General features: G+C 35.0%; 1 protein-coding gene across 2 annotated transcripts in view; it reads left to right on the forward strand.

Moving 5' to 3' along the window:
* NOL10 (nucleolar protein 10) overlaps positions 1-15,848 on the forward strand; it is a 139,339-nt gene that overhangs the window by 45,453 nt on the left and 78,038 nt on the right. For both annotated transcript variants that reach the window (XM_001371846.4, XM_016428129.2), the window contains exons 10-12: positions 3,904-3,982; positions 5,910-6,059; positions 8,770-8,836. In XM_001371846.4, the coding sequence (XP_001371883.1) occupies positions 3,904-3,982; positions 5,910-6,059; positions 8,770-8,836 (296 nt within the window). The remainder of the gene's footprint in view (positions 1-3,903; positions 3,983-5,909; positions 6,060-8,769; positions 8,837-15,848) is intronic.

Genomic DNA, 15,848 nt, shown 5'->3' on the forward strand with positions numbered 1-15,848 from the left:
TTCTTATACCTTTACCCTCCATGTACTTTTTGATTCAGAGACACAGGCCTACTTGTTCTTCCTTGAACAAAATACTCCATCTCTTGACTTAAAGTATTTGCCCTGATAAGATGTCTCCTATAGAGGGTTGGAGTCAGCCATGGGTAGATAGAAGGGACCTTGAACCCATTAACAGTTGACTTAATGTTGTCTCCTTCCCTGCTCTTTGACATTCTCCTTTTTGATCTTATATTCCTGTTTTTTTTTTTCCTGATTTACTAGAGTACTGTAGAGTGCTGTTTCTCTTACTAATGCTATTAGCATTAGCTAGTGTAGAAGCAGATTCAGGATTCAGTATGGTTACATAGTATATCATTATAGCATGATTAAAATGGAATATACTGTCAGATTGAATCTTTTAATGATTTTAGGATAATTTTTAAAAATGTTAAAATTTTCTTATTTCTAGATGATTTCTTATTGGTAGTTATAGTATAATAGAAAGAAAGCTGCTTTTTCTTTCACAATATCTGTTTATATTTGTTGCCTAAACTGAAAATTAAAAAATGATATCCCCTATTTTATTTTTCAAAAACTTTATTTAGAATATTGTTCCATGGTTCTGATTCATGATTTTTTCCCACCCCTGTTCCTTCCCTAGGCTGAGGAATTCCACTGGGTTATACATGTATCATTGTTCAAAACCTATTTCCATATTATTAGTATTTGAAGTAGAGTGATCTTTTAATGCCAAAACCCCAATCATATTCCCACTGAACCATGTGATCGATCATGTGTTTTTCTTCCATGTTTTTACTCCTATAGTTCTTTCTCTGGATGTGAATAGCATTCTTTCTCATAAATTCCTCAGAATTGTCCTGGATCATTGCATTGCTACGAGTAGAAAAGTCTGTTACATTGGATTGTGCCATAATGTATCAGTCTCTGTGTACAGTGTTCTTCTGGTTCTCCTTTCACTCCGTATCAATTCTTGGAGGTTTTTCCAGTTCAAATGGAATTCCTCTAGTTCATTATTCCTTTCAGCACAATAGTATTCCATCATGTGATATCGAAATCACATGTGGCTGACCACGGAAGTCTAACTAGTTCCCTCAATAAACTTCCTGAATTTTCTTGCCTTTTTACTCTACTTTCTCACCACTCAGTCCTTTTTAACAACTAACTCGGCTTAAAGACACAGCTGCTAGAACAAGTGAGTATAAAAAACTTCTCTCTTCTCTTTAAGTTAAATTGGAATCAACACTTTTTCTTTTTCTTCCTTTTAATCTTAAGTGGCAGCTGGGTGGCTCAGTGGATTGAGAGCCAGGCCAAGAGACAGAAAGTCCTAGGTTCAATTCGGACCTCAGATACTTCCCAGCTGTGTGACTCTGATAGTTAGATAGAACACAGTTTTTTGGTTTTTGTTTTTAATCCTAGCAACAGGGCCCTAAGGTCCTGGCTGGGAGAGCTATTTCTAAATATCCTTTCCCTTAGGGAACAACTGCCTAGATTAGGAGTGAAAACAAAACAAAACAAAACAAAAAAACCTGTGTTAAGTTTTTGCTTTGTCCTGCTTCCCATGTGTTTTGTGAAGACCATTAGAAAAATAATTACAAAATATAAATATATATGTGTGTGTGTGTGTGTATATATATATATATATATATCAAAGACATACAAAAATATTTGTAGCTGAGCTCCTTGTGGTGGCAGAAAATATATATATGAATATATATAGAAATATATATATGAATAGAAAATATATATATGAATACTACATTCTTCGACATTTATATGGCAGTTGAAGAATTAGGGACATTGAGGAATGTAGGATACCTCCAATTTTTTATATTAATATGTAATGTCATTTTTGTACTCCTCAATACTATATTTAGAGATGCTAAAATTAAAAAAAATTGAGGATAAAATGCAAGCCCAATTAGAAGATCTAAAATGTTTCTTACAGGATCAATTGGTAAACATCCACTCTACCAGAAACAGACCTGTTTCTGAACCTTTGAATGAGGAAATTTCCTTCCCTGAAATAGAGATGGAAAACACCTTCCCTATAGCTCAGTTAACAGACTGCTTCTCTCATGTAGTGCAAATTTTGACTGAATTTAACCTCCAAAACCCTTCCCCTGCAATCCATATTCTCATGTTTCTCATGTTCCCTCTCCTACAGAAAACCAAATTCCAGTGCAAAGGAGATCTCGTCCTCCTAGAGAATCCTGTCCTTGTCAAACTGACCCACAGGTACAACATTCAACTAGAGGTTTATTTCCTCTAAGAGAAGTACCTGAAATAGGACGGAATGGGGATGTGGTGACTTTAAGACACAAGATACCATTTACTCCCCAAGAAATAAATGAATTTACACGAAATATCCCCACATATGAACAAGATCCCTTTGTGGTCGCCACATGTGATATCGAAATCACTTTAAAAGACTGATATATATTAATTTAAGGTCACCAAGGAATTCAGCTATGTAATTCCTAAATGAAAACTCAAGTCAGCTGCCAAACTTTTTTATGGTGTTTTAATTAAAAACAGGAGGAAGAAAGTATTAGAAGGGGGGAGAGAGAGAGAGAGAGAGAGAGAGAGAGAGAGAGAGAGAGAGAGATTGATTAAATACCCACTCTGCTTAGGTTGACCCAGGCAAAGAAAGATCCGTCCCTATCACTCACATGACAAAGTGGGCCCAAGGCCCTGGATAGCCAAGGCAAAGAAAGATCAGTCCCTATCACTCACATGACCAAAATGGAGGAAACAGTCCCTGGGCTCCTCTAACTCCAAGCACCAGCCTCCAGCTGCCTCTCTCCCTCCTCACAGGAAGTCTCGAGAACTCCAGAGGCTGTTCCCTATCTCACTTTCTGCGTCTCACATGTGCCAGTGGTGGCTCTAGCTTGATCTAGGACCGCCCAGAGGTCTGTCCTTTTTTGCACATGTCTGTTGAAGGCCATATTCTCAAATATTTAAATCTTGAGTTTTGCTGCAGCCCTTCCTAATCTTGTTACCCTGAGTAGGGTGGAGAATATAATTTCCAAAACCTGATTCTGTTATTCCAAGTATCTCTATTGTTATTGATCAGGAAATAGCTAAATCCTATCTTCTAAAGAATGGTCTGAATATGGTTGAGTAGTTTTGACATTCACAATCACCATCTGATACTACAATTTGTTCAGTCATTCCCCAATCAATGAACCCCCCTCCTCCCATTTTCCAATTTTCTGCCACCACAAGGAGCTCAGCTACAAATATTTTTGTATGTCTTTTTCCTTATTACCACTTTGGGGGCATATAAAGGGTGAAAATTATGGTTGAGACTGAAAAAATCTAAATTTAAATGGTCGCCAAGGGAAATCCCAAATAAATACCCAATACACTGTTACAGGCACAAACTCAGCAGTGGTGATATGGTTGGATCAAAGGACAGGCAGTCTTTTAAAACCCTTTGCTCATAATTCCAAATTGCCTTCAAGAATGGTTGGATCAATTCACAACTTCACCAGCAATATATTAATGTCCTGATTTTGCCACATCCCTTCCAATATTTATCAACTTTCTTTTGCTGCCATATTGGCCAATCTTCTAGGTCTGAGGTAGAACTTCAGTGTAGTTTTTATTTGCGTTTCTGTAATCAAAAGGGATTTAGAACACTTTTTACGTCCTTTGTGCTTATTAATAGTTTTGATTTCTTCATGTGAAAAGTGCCTATTCATATCCCTTGACCATTTGTCAATTGGGTAATGGCTTGATTTTTTTGTAAATTTGACTTAGCTTCTTATATATTTGTACACCTTCTATTTTAGATTCACAAGTCTCATTATAGTGCTTAAGGTTCTCTTGAGGCATTACTATATTGTTATTTTGGAGGGGCCTAGGCCCTTGTGTAAATGGGACTCAAATTATGTCTTTCAGGATAGACAGTTTGCCTACAATCTCAGCCCTGAAATTTAATGGTGCTTTGAACATGGCAGTTGGAACATCTACAGGCCAGGTAAATATGTCATGAATTGAAATGGCAGCTCATCCAATCTTTGTGCACATGATATGGAGGATGCCATTTATAAGGTTGCTCACAAATACATTTGTTTCAGGATTCATGAGTGCTGTTGATATTGTAAGAGTTTAAATTTAGGTTTTATGCTAAATATTATAGTTATAAAGTAGTATTGTGGTTGCCACATTTAAAATATTAAAACTAAGTTAAAATGACTTTTAGCAGCTTTATTTACAAAGTGGTGGAAAGAGTGAAAGGGGAAAAATGTAGCTAAAGAGACAGATTTTAACAAGTGTACCAGCCCTTCTTCAATGAAGTGAGGCTCAGCCCTGCAGGGGCTTCCCCATTTCCCTTGTCCCAATGTGGTTATCCCAGTGGTGTCCAGCCAGAGTTCCACCAGTGCAGCCTCTTCCAAAGCCAAGGCAGGAATCTCAGCCACTCACCCAGCAAGCTGATGCAGGTTAGAAGCCTCCTTCAAGCCAGGAAAAGAATCTCTGGAACCAATCTTTCCAAATGCCAGGAAGGGAATCAATGCTAGACCATGTTGGTCTCTTTTTATATTTCTTTTTTCCATGTTACTTCCTGTCACTCCTCCTTCTTCACAGCAACTAATGGCAGTCTTTCAATTTGCCTATCACTGCCCAAAGAGGGGGAGGCAATGGCTTTTGGAGTTGTCACTTACTCTAGTAAATAACTTGTGGACTCTCATACTTAATGGTAAAATAGGGTACTTTAAGTTCTTGATTTGAGTAGCTAAAATAGACAAGGGGAGAGTCAATCCTTTCTTCACCAGATACTTGCTAAAAATCACTTGAGAGATCTGGTAACTGAGCTATTCTTAAAAACTTTTTCTGTGTCAATTTAATTTCTAGGAAACAATTAGTTAGGTCATATTATCTCAACTTTTGTAGAAATTACTCCACTGAATTAACATTTGATGCTTCAGTTTCAGTTTTCCATCATCTTACATATTTAGCATTAGACAGGACCTTTAAGATGATCTCATCCCCCTCCTTCCTTTGTATAGATGAAGATACAGAAAAAATTTAGTGATTTGTATTTGGTCACACGGTTAATAAATAGACAGCCAGAATTTGTACCAAGTTCCCTCAGACTATAAATTTAATGTCTATCCACTTCTCTCAAGCTGTTTTCCTATGGAGACAGTGTAAATTTGACAGTATTCATTTGAATAGTTGTCTGTAACAAAATCACTTTTGAAGATAATGATGATGATGCTATTTAAGGTCCATTTGTCCTAATGATAAATCCCTCTTCCACCTCAATGTCAGCAAAATGTATGTCACTCCAGATGAATTTGGATTTCTAAAAGAGGCTGCAATGAATATTATGAGATGTATAAAGCACAGTGTCTCCCTTTGTACCTTTCAGGGTTCAGTTGAAGTAGCTTGACTCATTCTAGATGCCTGACAATATTAATTACGTGGCTCTTTACTCCTTTTTCTTATATTTTTTATTTTTCTATTTTAGGTTGTTTAATTTTGTAGGTACCTCATTCATGTATGACATAGATGTTACATGATTTATTAAGTTTTTTTTAGCACACATACCTATTTGGGAGAAGCAGATTAGTTCCTTCAGTTTGCAGAGCCTTTTCCTTTCAATGTTTAGGTACTTCCCAAATGTAAGAAACATTTCAATGGGAAGATCAAGTGTAGCATTTATTAGGGACTACTATTGTAGATAAAGCACAAAAGACCTATTTTTGATCACACTGGAAAAATTGTCTTCTTGATTTAGTTCATTTGTTGAACATTGCACTGAATAGAATACAAATATTAAAATAATCAAATAAGTACCAAACTGTTCGAAATCTAAAATATTTTCTTTCAATTTTTTTTTGTTTTGGTTATTCTAATTTCTTATAGCACAGACAACTTTAACTTTGTTATCTTTCTTTCAGGTATTGTTGTATGATCTTCGCTCTAGTAACCCATTACTAGTTAAGGATCATCAGTATGGTCTAGCTATTAAATCAATCCAGTTCCAAAATTCATTAGATTTAATATTATCTGCAGACTCTCGAATTATCAAAATGTGGAACAAAGACACAGTAAGTACTATAATGTTGAATTTTCCATTCCATCATTTGCCTTTTTTGATACCATTTGAAAAGGTATTGATTCTTTTTTTTTCTTTCTTATGACTCACCATTTCCTTTATTTGTACAAAATAGTACCCTGGCTGAGAAAAAGTGGTGGTTTGGGGTTTAAACAAGTTTTTCTATCCTGACGCATCTATTATGAAGGCTTGGGACTTAGATTTAGCCCCAGCATCTTTTGGTTTGGTGCCCTTAGAGTCAGTGGACTCAGCAGGCTTAGCAGCTTTGGCATTGCTGGGCTTTGTAACCTTAGAATCAGACTTGGTGGCCTTGGATGCTTTGGGATTGGACTTGGTGACCTTAGCATCAAACTTGGTAGCCTTAGTGACCTTGGCATCAGATTTAGTGACCTTTGAGCCAGATTTGGTGGCCTTGGGGTCAGAATTGGTGATCTTGGAGTCAGATTTGGTTACCTTGGGGGCAATGGGCTTGGTAGCTGTGGGGTCAGTGGTTCTGGCAAACTTGGAGTCAGACTTTGTAATCTTGGAGCCTGGACATTTGATGCCAACCCTTGGGCCTGGATGCTTGGTGGCATTGGCCTTGGAGATCTTGGGCCTGAGGAACTTGGCTTTGGAGGCCTTGGTGCACAGAGCCTTGATAGCTTTGGCATTGTTGGCCTGCATCTTCTTCAGCCCCTTCTTGTTGTATTTCTTGGCAAAGCACATGTTTCTCAGAAACTTGGGGTCAACCCCTTTCAGAGACTCGTATCTCTGTGACCTAGGTTTCTTGATGCCATTTCTGTGCCATTGTCATGATTAGTTGTAGGCGGTGTGATTCTTAGACTTGGTCATCTTATACTAAAGCCTGTGCTAATAGGTATTCCACAGACTGGAATAGAAAGAGAAAGAGAGAGAGAGAGAGAAAGAGGAGGCTGAAAAGGTATTGATTCTTGGAAGATGGCAAGAGTCAGTTTAGAAAACTCTAGTAGGAAGTCAGCTACTTCACAATAGATAAAGTCTGTGTTTGAATAGTAGAGTCATTACAGTTTGCTTTTTACTTTCTATGGAGTACTGTTTTTCATTTTCAAAAGTGAATATGCAGCTTAAAAATATTTAGGTGAGTGAAGCCCCTGTGGGTTTTCCATTAAAGAGACTATTTCTTGAATCCCATAAGGTATTTTTTTTTTAGGCCATGCAATTCTATCTCATTGTAATGAAAGTTAACTATTTTCAGAATATCTTTCCATAGTCATCCTTTTTAACACTGTATTTTCCTTTTTACCTAAACTTGGGAAAATATCATTGAGTTCATAAAAGTTAAGTTTTTTTTTTATTTTTCCTCAATTCTTTTTTATTTTCTTTTTTCCAAGGAGAGGTGAGGGATAAAAAAATATGTGCAGTGGAAGCTGCTTTAGGAGACGTCTGCATTGAATGAGTTCTGAGTTCAGAAACTTTTATTTAGAAGAACTTTGGGAATAACCTTTTTATTTCTATGTTCATTATTGTAGTTAAGAAAGGTCTGTTGCATAATTTAGTTTCTTTTCTCTATTTTCATGGCAGGGCTGTATGATGAGAGGAGAGACATTTTTTTTCAACTTTTTCTTCCTTATATTATCTCATTTTATTTCCTTTAGAACCTGCTTTTTCCAGTGGATTCTGTGTGCCTTTTTGATAATGTCCTCACTTTGAGTCATCCAAGCTTAAAAAACTTCTCATCTTCTACTGTTTCATCTAAGAACCATATCTTTTAGGAAACCTTTTCTGATTTCTTCCCTATCTTTATCCCCATAGTGTTGAGAAGTAAATCTCTTCTCTTTGCAATTAATCTTGTATAGCAATTTTTGTCTCTCCTGTGTTACTTTTTTCATTCAGCCTTATTATGAATTGTTTGTTCATGTCTTACTTCTCTTAACTAAGTTGTAAATTTCTTGATGGCAAAGGCTGTTTTTCACTTTTGTCTTCCCAGTACCTACTGCAGTACTTTGAAGGTCATAATAATTTATATTTTTATTAAATTTCTACTTTTTAAATCATTTGCCTTCTAGCTCTAAAGCTTATGAAGAACTTCCTCCATGCCCAACCATACCCACTTTCTTACTGTAGGAAATGGCTACATCTCAAACTCTTACTTTAATTCTGAGTGACAAATGTTAAGAACTGACAAGACCTTCAAAATCTTATGGTCTGGTTAAAATTGTTGAATTAAGTTTTACTTGTTTTTGTTTTTAATATTTGTAAATAAATATTTCTTCTGGACCAACACATAAAGTATTTACTTTTTACTTTTCAGTCTTCCTTTATTGATTCCTCTCTTAATGTTCCTTCATGAATCATTCTTTAGTTGTTTCTTTATGACTTGTTTAATTTCATTTTGGGAGTGGATCATTTAAGATCTCAAGTTTATATTTTGTTAATTTCCATATTATTTTGTATTTTGGGGAGGTAATTAATTCTTAAACAATTTTTTTATATGATCTTGTGATTTTACTTTTTTTTTGCAATTTGATTTTCTTCCTTTCTGAACTGGTTGATGAACACATTTAGTTATCAGACATTTATGAAGTACTAGTTAATTTAAATGTATATGTTTTGTAAATAATATGTATTTTCTACTGCTTAAAATATTATGTAGTATCACTTTGAATTTATTTATCTAAGTTCTTTTGTTTTTTAAAATAAATTCCAATTTACTTCAATAGTTCATTTTCTTGTTTCTTTTATAGGGGAAAATATTTACTTCCTTGGAGCCTGAACATGATATTAATGATGTCTGTCTTTATCCAGATTCAGGTAATATAGTAAATGCTTATTCCATGGTATAGGAATAGATTATAATATATTGGACTTCAAGTTCATCTAGTTTCATAGGATAGATAGGATTCGTCTGGGTCATATCAGTATTTGGGTGATGCACTGCTGGGAAAAAAAACAAGAACAGGAAGTGGTGTGGATGATTCAGAAAAAAGGCATTCTTACCTCTGACTCACTTATCATGTCTCTTAGTAGTATGTTATTATAGGATGTTGGTGGATATCTGTGGCATGGTAAAATGAGATTTTTAATGTACCTAAGGTGAGTTTATATGATTATAGAATCACACTGATTGCATAAGAACACTGGGTTTTTAAGCTGTTCATATTCATTGAGGAACCCCTTGCTAATACTGAGGTCTTAGTTGCATACATTTGGGGCCTCCTGATTTCTAGAGGCACTGAACTAGGAAATCTTACTTTCCCATAATCTTTCTCATATATGTAGCCTTGGAGGTTTAAGAATTTGGGACAGATGCTAGTTCAATAGGTAGCATATAGCTTTGCTAGCCTCAACTCTTTATATGGAGAGTGACCATATCATTTCAATGGATGTACAAAAGAGGACCAAAAATTAGCTTTATAGTATGCTCATAGGCAAAGAGAGTGTTCTAATATTGGCATTTCAATCCAAATAACTCTTTAAGACCTCTTGCTTTTATTGAAAATCATTCTGTAAGTATATCAAAACTTTACAGTAGGGGCAGCATTTCTGTTGATTTTAATTTTTTTATGCAGATTGATTTTTTTGATGAAAAATAGCAATATAAACTGCATTTTAATTAACTAATTATAATTAGTTAAAGCCTTTACCTTCTATCTTAGAATTAATACAGTGATTGGTTCTAAGGCAGAAGAGTGATAAGGACTAGGCAATGGGAGTTCAGTGACGTTTTCAGGATCACAGAGCTAGGAAGTGTCTGAGGCCAGATTTGAACCTAGGACCTTCCTGAACCTGGACCTGCCTCTCACTCTACTGAGCCACCCAGCTGTCCCCTAAATTGCATTTTTAAAAAGACATTTCTCTTTTGCAAAGCACATTCTTTGCTTGATAATTTGAATATAGTTTTTTTTTTTACTTTTATGTAACTTTTCACAAGTTGACAAAAAAATAAAGAAAAATGCTTATTTTGTAAGATCTATAAATATACTAGGAAAGAGTCTTTGAATAGCCGATTTGAGTTTTCCTTTTTCATATTTGGTTATCTTTACTTCAGGCAGATTCCTCTTCCCAACTCACTTCTTTTACAATTCTTAATTGTTGTATGCTCACTATTTTTTAGTGAGGCAAATATATTTCCCTTTCCTCTTTCACCATTTTTCTTTGACACAGAATTTTGCATAGTTCATGGATTCCTCTCTCAAACCTTTAAGTGCCAGTAGTAGGTGGAAACAACTGTCTTAGGCATTGTAAAAAATATAAAGTTTAGATAAAACATAGTCTTTACACTCCTAAAGCTTATAATTCAACTTATCAAACCTTTATTAAGGTCACTATTTTAGACAATGTGGCTACAAAGCTGGAATAAAACAGTCCTACCCTCAAGAATCTTATATTCTACTCAAAAGGTATAAACAAATAAATGAATAAGTAAATTTACATGATAATTTTAAGAGAAAGCTAGCACTGGCATCTTGGAAAAGTAGGAAAGGTTTTCTATAGCAAATAGCACAAAGCTGATCTTTGAAGGAAGTTTGAGAGACTGAGTTAAGAAGAAAGTCTAGTGTAGGCATAGAGGACAGTTAGTGAAAGGTATAGAGGTTTGGATTTGGCATGTCAAATGGAATCAAGTAGACTTATTTAGCAGGAATGTTTAGCTTTAGAAGGGGAATAAGTAATTTGGTTAAATTTGGAGAAATAGGCATTGTGAAGGGTTTTGCATCCCAAGCTGAGGCTTTTTTGTTTTATCCTAGAAACTATAAGGGGCCATTGATGATTTCCAAGCAAATGATATGGTCAGATTTCTGTGATGGCCAGATTATTTTGGCAACTATATATAGAGGATGGATTAGAGAAAAGAGAAACCAGAAACTGAGAGTCTAGTTATAATAGTCTTTTTTTTTTTTAAGTTAGAATAGTCTTAAGTGAGATAAGATGAGATCTTTAGCTGGCGTGATAGCCATATCAACAAAAAGATGAGAAAGTGGAATGGTAAGATTTACCAATTGAGTGGATCCAAGGTTGGTTGAGTGAGATTAACTAGTTGGACTCTGAGGATGTGATCATTGGCTACTGATACCTTCAATAGGAATAAGAAAGTTTGGAAAAGAGGTCAGTCTTGAGGGAAGAAAATAAACTTCCTTTTGAGATATTCATATAGAAATATCTAGCTCTGTAAAGATATAAGGCCTGGATATACAGATTTGAGAGTTCAATTTGCGTAGAGCTAATAATTGAGGTAGTCTGGTGTCTCAATGGATAGAATGCCAGGCTTGAAGTCGGCAGAACCTAGGTTCAAATTTGGCCTCAGATACTTCATAGCTTATTGCTTTTCTGCCTTGGAACTGATACTTATATTAATTCTAAGATACAGTAAAGATTTAAATGTGCAAAATACATAAACTTTTGAATTTAATTTAGTTAAAATTATTCATGTTTCTTCTTGTAATGTTCTGTATCTCTTGTTTGGTCATAAATTCTTCCCTTCTCCATAGATCTGACTAGTAAACTATTCTATGTTCCTCTAATTTACTTATGATACCACCCTTTATGTTTAAATTATATATCCATTTTGACTTCCTTTTGTTATATAGGATGTGAGATAATGGTCTATACCTAGTTTTTGCCATACTGTTTTACAGCTTTCTCAGCAGTTTTGGTCAAATAGTGGTTCTTCCTGTGGTAGCTTGGATCTTTGGACTTCTCAAACACTAGATTTCTTAGGTCATTTACCCTTATGTGTTGTGTATCAAATCTATTTTATTGAGCCACAATTCTATTTCTTAGCCAGTATCAGATTGTTTTGATGATTACTGCTTTATAGTACAATTTTGAGATCTGGTACTGCTAGGCTACCTTCCTTCACATTTTTTTTTCATTAATTCCTTTGCAGTTCTTGGTCTTTTATTCTTTCAGATGAATTTTGTTATTATTTTTTCTAGTTCTGTAAAATAATTTTTGGGTAGTTTGATTGGTATATCACTGAATAAGTAAATTAAGTTAGGTAGAATTGTCATTTTTGCTATATTAACTTGGCCTCCCTGCGAGCAGTTAATATATTTCTAGTTGTTTGGACCTAACTTTATTTGTGTGAAAAGTTTTTTGTAATTGTGTTCATATAATTCCTGTGTAGTCTTGGCAAGTAGATTCCCAAGTATTTTGTCTTGTCTAGAGTTATTTTCAATGAAATTTCTCTTTTTTTTGATATTGGACTTTAACTGATGATACATAGAAATGCTAATGATTTATATTGGTTTATTTTGTATCCTGCAACTTTTGAATTATTTCAACTAGTTTTTTAGTTGGTTCTCTAGGGTTCTCTAAGTATACACCATCATATCATCTGCAAAGAGTAATAATTTAGTGTCCTTTGCCTACTTTAATTCCTTCAATTCCTTTTTCTTCTCTTATTGCTAAAGTTAGCATTTCTAGTATAATGTTAAATTGTGGTGATATTGGACATCTTTACTTCATCCCTGATCTTTTTGGGAAGGCTTCTAACATCCCCAGTACAGATGATACTTACTGATAGTTCTAAATAGTTTACTACTTATCCCAAGTATGGGTTTTTGGGGGCAGCTGGGTGCCTCAGTGGATTGAGAGCCAGTCCAAGAGATGGAAGTTCCTAGGTTCAAATCTGGCCTTAGACACTTCCTAGCTATGTGACCCTGTGAAAGTCACTTAACTCCTTTTACTTAGCCCTTACCACTCTTATACCTTAGAACTAATATACAGTATTGATTCTAAGGTGGAAGTTAAGGGTTTAAAAAAAAAAAACCAACAACCAAGTATGGATTTTTAAAAATAAAGGAAAAGCAAAGAAAACCATGAGAGCTGCTGAGATCACCAAAGAACGTTGTTAGAGTGTAGTAGAGTGGTCCCAGATCAAAGCCTTGGTGGACAACCACATTGGAAGATGGGCCTTAGATGATGCTCCAGCTAAAGATATAGTTAGAAGAGATGCAAGAAGATAATCAGGGAGGCACATTGTCATGAAAAAGCAAGGGATGAGGTAGGAAACTGTGCCAAAATTATGAAGGAGATAGAGAAAGATAAGGTCTAAGAAGCTGTCATTAAACTTACCAATTAAGAAATACTTGGTTACTTTGGAGAGATACACTCAGTGGAAGCCAGATTTTATGTTTGTCTTCATCTGCCATTCTTTGGACCCAGTGAGCTATCCTGGAAACTTAAGTACCATTGACCACATTATTCCTACAGAATAATTCATTTTGAGTTCCAAGTAAACACCATTTAATAAGCTAAATACAGTGGTTCATATTGACATGGTTTCTAAGCATGGTATTAAATCAAGGTAAAAGCAAACACAAGGAGAGACTTCCCAGCCTTTTTTCCCTCTGGCAACAGTATTTACTTGTAGACTGTCTACCAGTAAATTGTATGAGACAGTGGCCAATGCCAGATGCTTCAAAGGGAGACTTGATAGTCTCATAATATCCAATCATAAGAGACTAGACCATAGAACAGTTCCATGTTGACTACAGGTGCTCAGTACCTTTTGATCCTGGAAGAATTGTTTTTTGTTATTTTTCTCTTTGTTTCTCTGAAGGTCATTGTATCTCCCTGAAATTAATTTTCCCCTCAGTGGTTTGAAAAGAAGCCTTTTTGTTTCTATTTGTTAGTAACTTTTGGCATTCCTCAGGCTCTATGAAATTGTTTATCTTTCATATATCTAATTGGTTTGGTCTTGACATTCTCCAATTTAGAGTGATAGCCAATCAGCTTATATCTCCAGTTCCGTATATGGTTGTCATTAATTCATGCCTCATTGAAGAAATAAATCTAGCTCAATCTAGTTGGAATTCTCTCATGTAATCAGCTTAGTTTTTTCTGTGGTTTGATAGGTGTGGCTATGTTCTCTTGTGAGATGCAAAATGTTAAGAAGCAAAGCCAGTGGAGACAGGTTGAGGAACTTTCTTTTGATCAGGGAGCTTCTTTTTAGTTGTAAGATATTTTCTATCATTTAGCAGAGACATATTTAGTCCCTATGACTTTTTCCTTAATTATGGTTGAAAGTTCTTGGAAGTTGCATTGACATTACTTTTGTTAGTGGTGGTATTTAGAGCAATTATGATATGTTTTGTCCTATTGTAGCCTGAGAGTTTTCCTCAGAGTTTGATATTTAAGTATTTGCTTCCACTGCCATAAAACTTGCTGAAATGCCAAAGGTTTTTATAGGACTCAATAGTTATTGATCCATTGAGGATAAATGTGATAATGGTCAGATACCTAGTGAGTGTGCATGTGCGTATATTTGCTTTATCTTCATCTAAGTTTTTGCCTTTCTAGACTTGACTGTTGGTTTTGGTTTTCTTTTCTGTGTTTTTGTTTGTTTTTGTCAAGGAAATTTTGGTTTCCAACTTTGTGATCAGGATACACTAGTCTGTTATGTACACTATATGACTTGGGTTAAATGCTTAATTGCATTCCTGCTATGTGGCTCAGCATTAATTGACCTTACTAATCTTAACTTCCTTCATAGCCATATGAAATTACTTTTTAATCTTCAACATTTTAATCCTCCTGTGTGCTACTCAAAGCTGATGGACAATATCATTTATATTTAAATATATACAAGTTACCAGTTGGTTGCTCATATGTGTGGGTGTTTTTATTGTTAGATACATTTTCTAGTACTTTAAATGTAATTATTTTCCCTTTATTTTTTTCTCTCTTCTGCTCTAAGTAGATGTGATAAAAAGAATATTATAATTTTCACTTGATTCGGCAAATTCAGCAAATATTTATTAAGCACTCATTTACCAGCAATTTGTCCTAGTTGTTTAGGATATGTTTCCTGTTCTCATAATGTTTATAGTCTAGAAAAGAGACATACAATAATATAAAAATTGTAATGAAAACATGATAAATGAAGGAGTTGTATCAGAACCTGGATTCAAATTCTGGCTCAAACTTTGTAATATAAAGTTTGATATACCAGGCATGTATCAGGGTGCAAATTCCAAGATTCCTTCTTAGTTCACTATATATCTCTCTGGTTTGAGGAGTGTAATTAGATCTTTGCTTTTTTTTTTTAAACCCTTATTTTCTGTCTTAGATTTAGAACTAAGTATTGGTACCTAGGCAGAAGAGCAGTAAGGGTTAGACAATGGGGATTTAGTGTCTTGGCCAGGGTCACACAGCTAGGAAGTGTCTGAGACCAGATTTGAACCTTGAACCTCCTGTTTCTAGGCCTGTTCTTTGTCCTCCAAGCCATCCAGCTGCCCCTAAGAAAGCCCCTTTTTAAAGAAAATGGAGGAAAATGTGAATTTTTTTTTTACATATTGTGAGATTGTTATACTGTTGTTTGTGTTTTCTGCCTCTGCACTGTGTAAAAAGTATGTGAGAACAGATAGTAAGAAAGACCTGTGAGATCTATATAGTTAAAATAATAATAATCTTATCACTGAGGTTGACATAAAAATTGCTGATAACTCTTGTTTGTCTAGTTGCTTTGGTTATCTGTTTTAGAGGCTGATTCCTTGGATTATCCCACCAGTGCTGTCATAAAAACATTTGCATTAGGATTTACATTAGGAGTACATAGTGTAACAAATGCTGGTCGGTTTACTAGCCAGCTTTTCTATTATACATATCTATGCAGTCATTCAATAAACATTTATTAAATGCTTCTTCTGTGGCAGGCACTATGCTAATACTGGAGATAACAGAAACAAGTTTTTGCCCTCAAGGAGCTCACATTTTAACAGGGCAGATAACTTATGAAAAAGTATACATATAGGCTATATACAATGCAAATGGGAGGTAGCACTTGAAGGGAAGACACTAATTGTAGAGGAAGAAGAAAACA

Source organism: Monodelphis domestica, chromosome 1 (genome assembly GCF_027887165.1).
Source record: "Monodelphis domestica isolate mMonDom1 chromosome 1, mMonDom1.pri, whole genome shotgun sequence".
In the NCBI taxonomy this organism is placed as follows: domain Eukaryota; kingdom Metazoa; phylum Chordata; class Mammalia; order Didelphimorphia; family Didelphidae; genus Monodelphis; species Monodelphis domestica.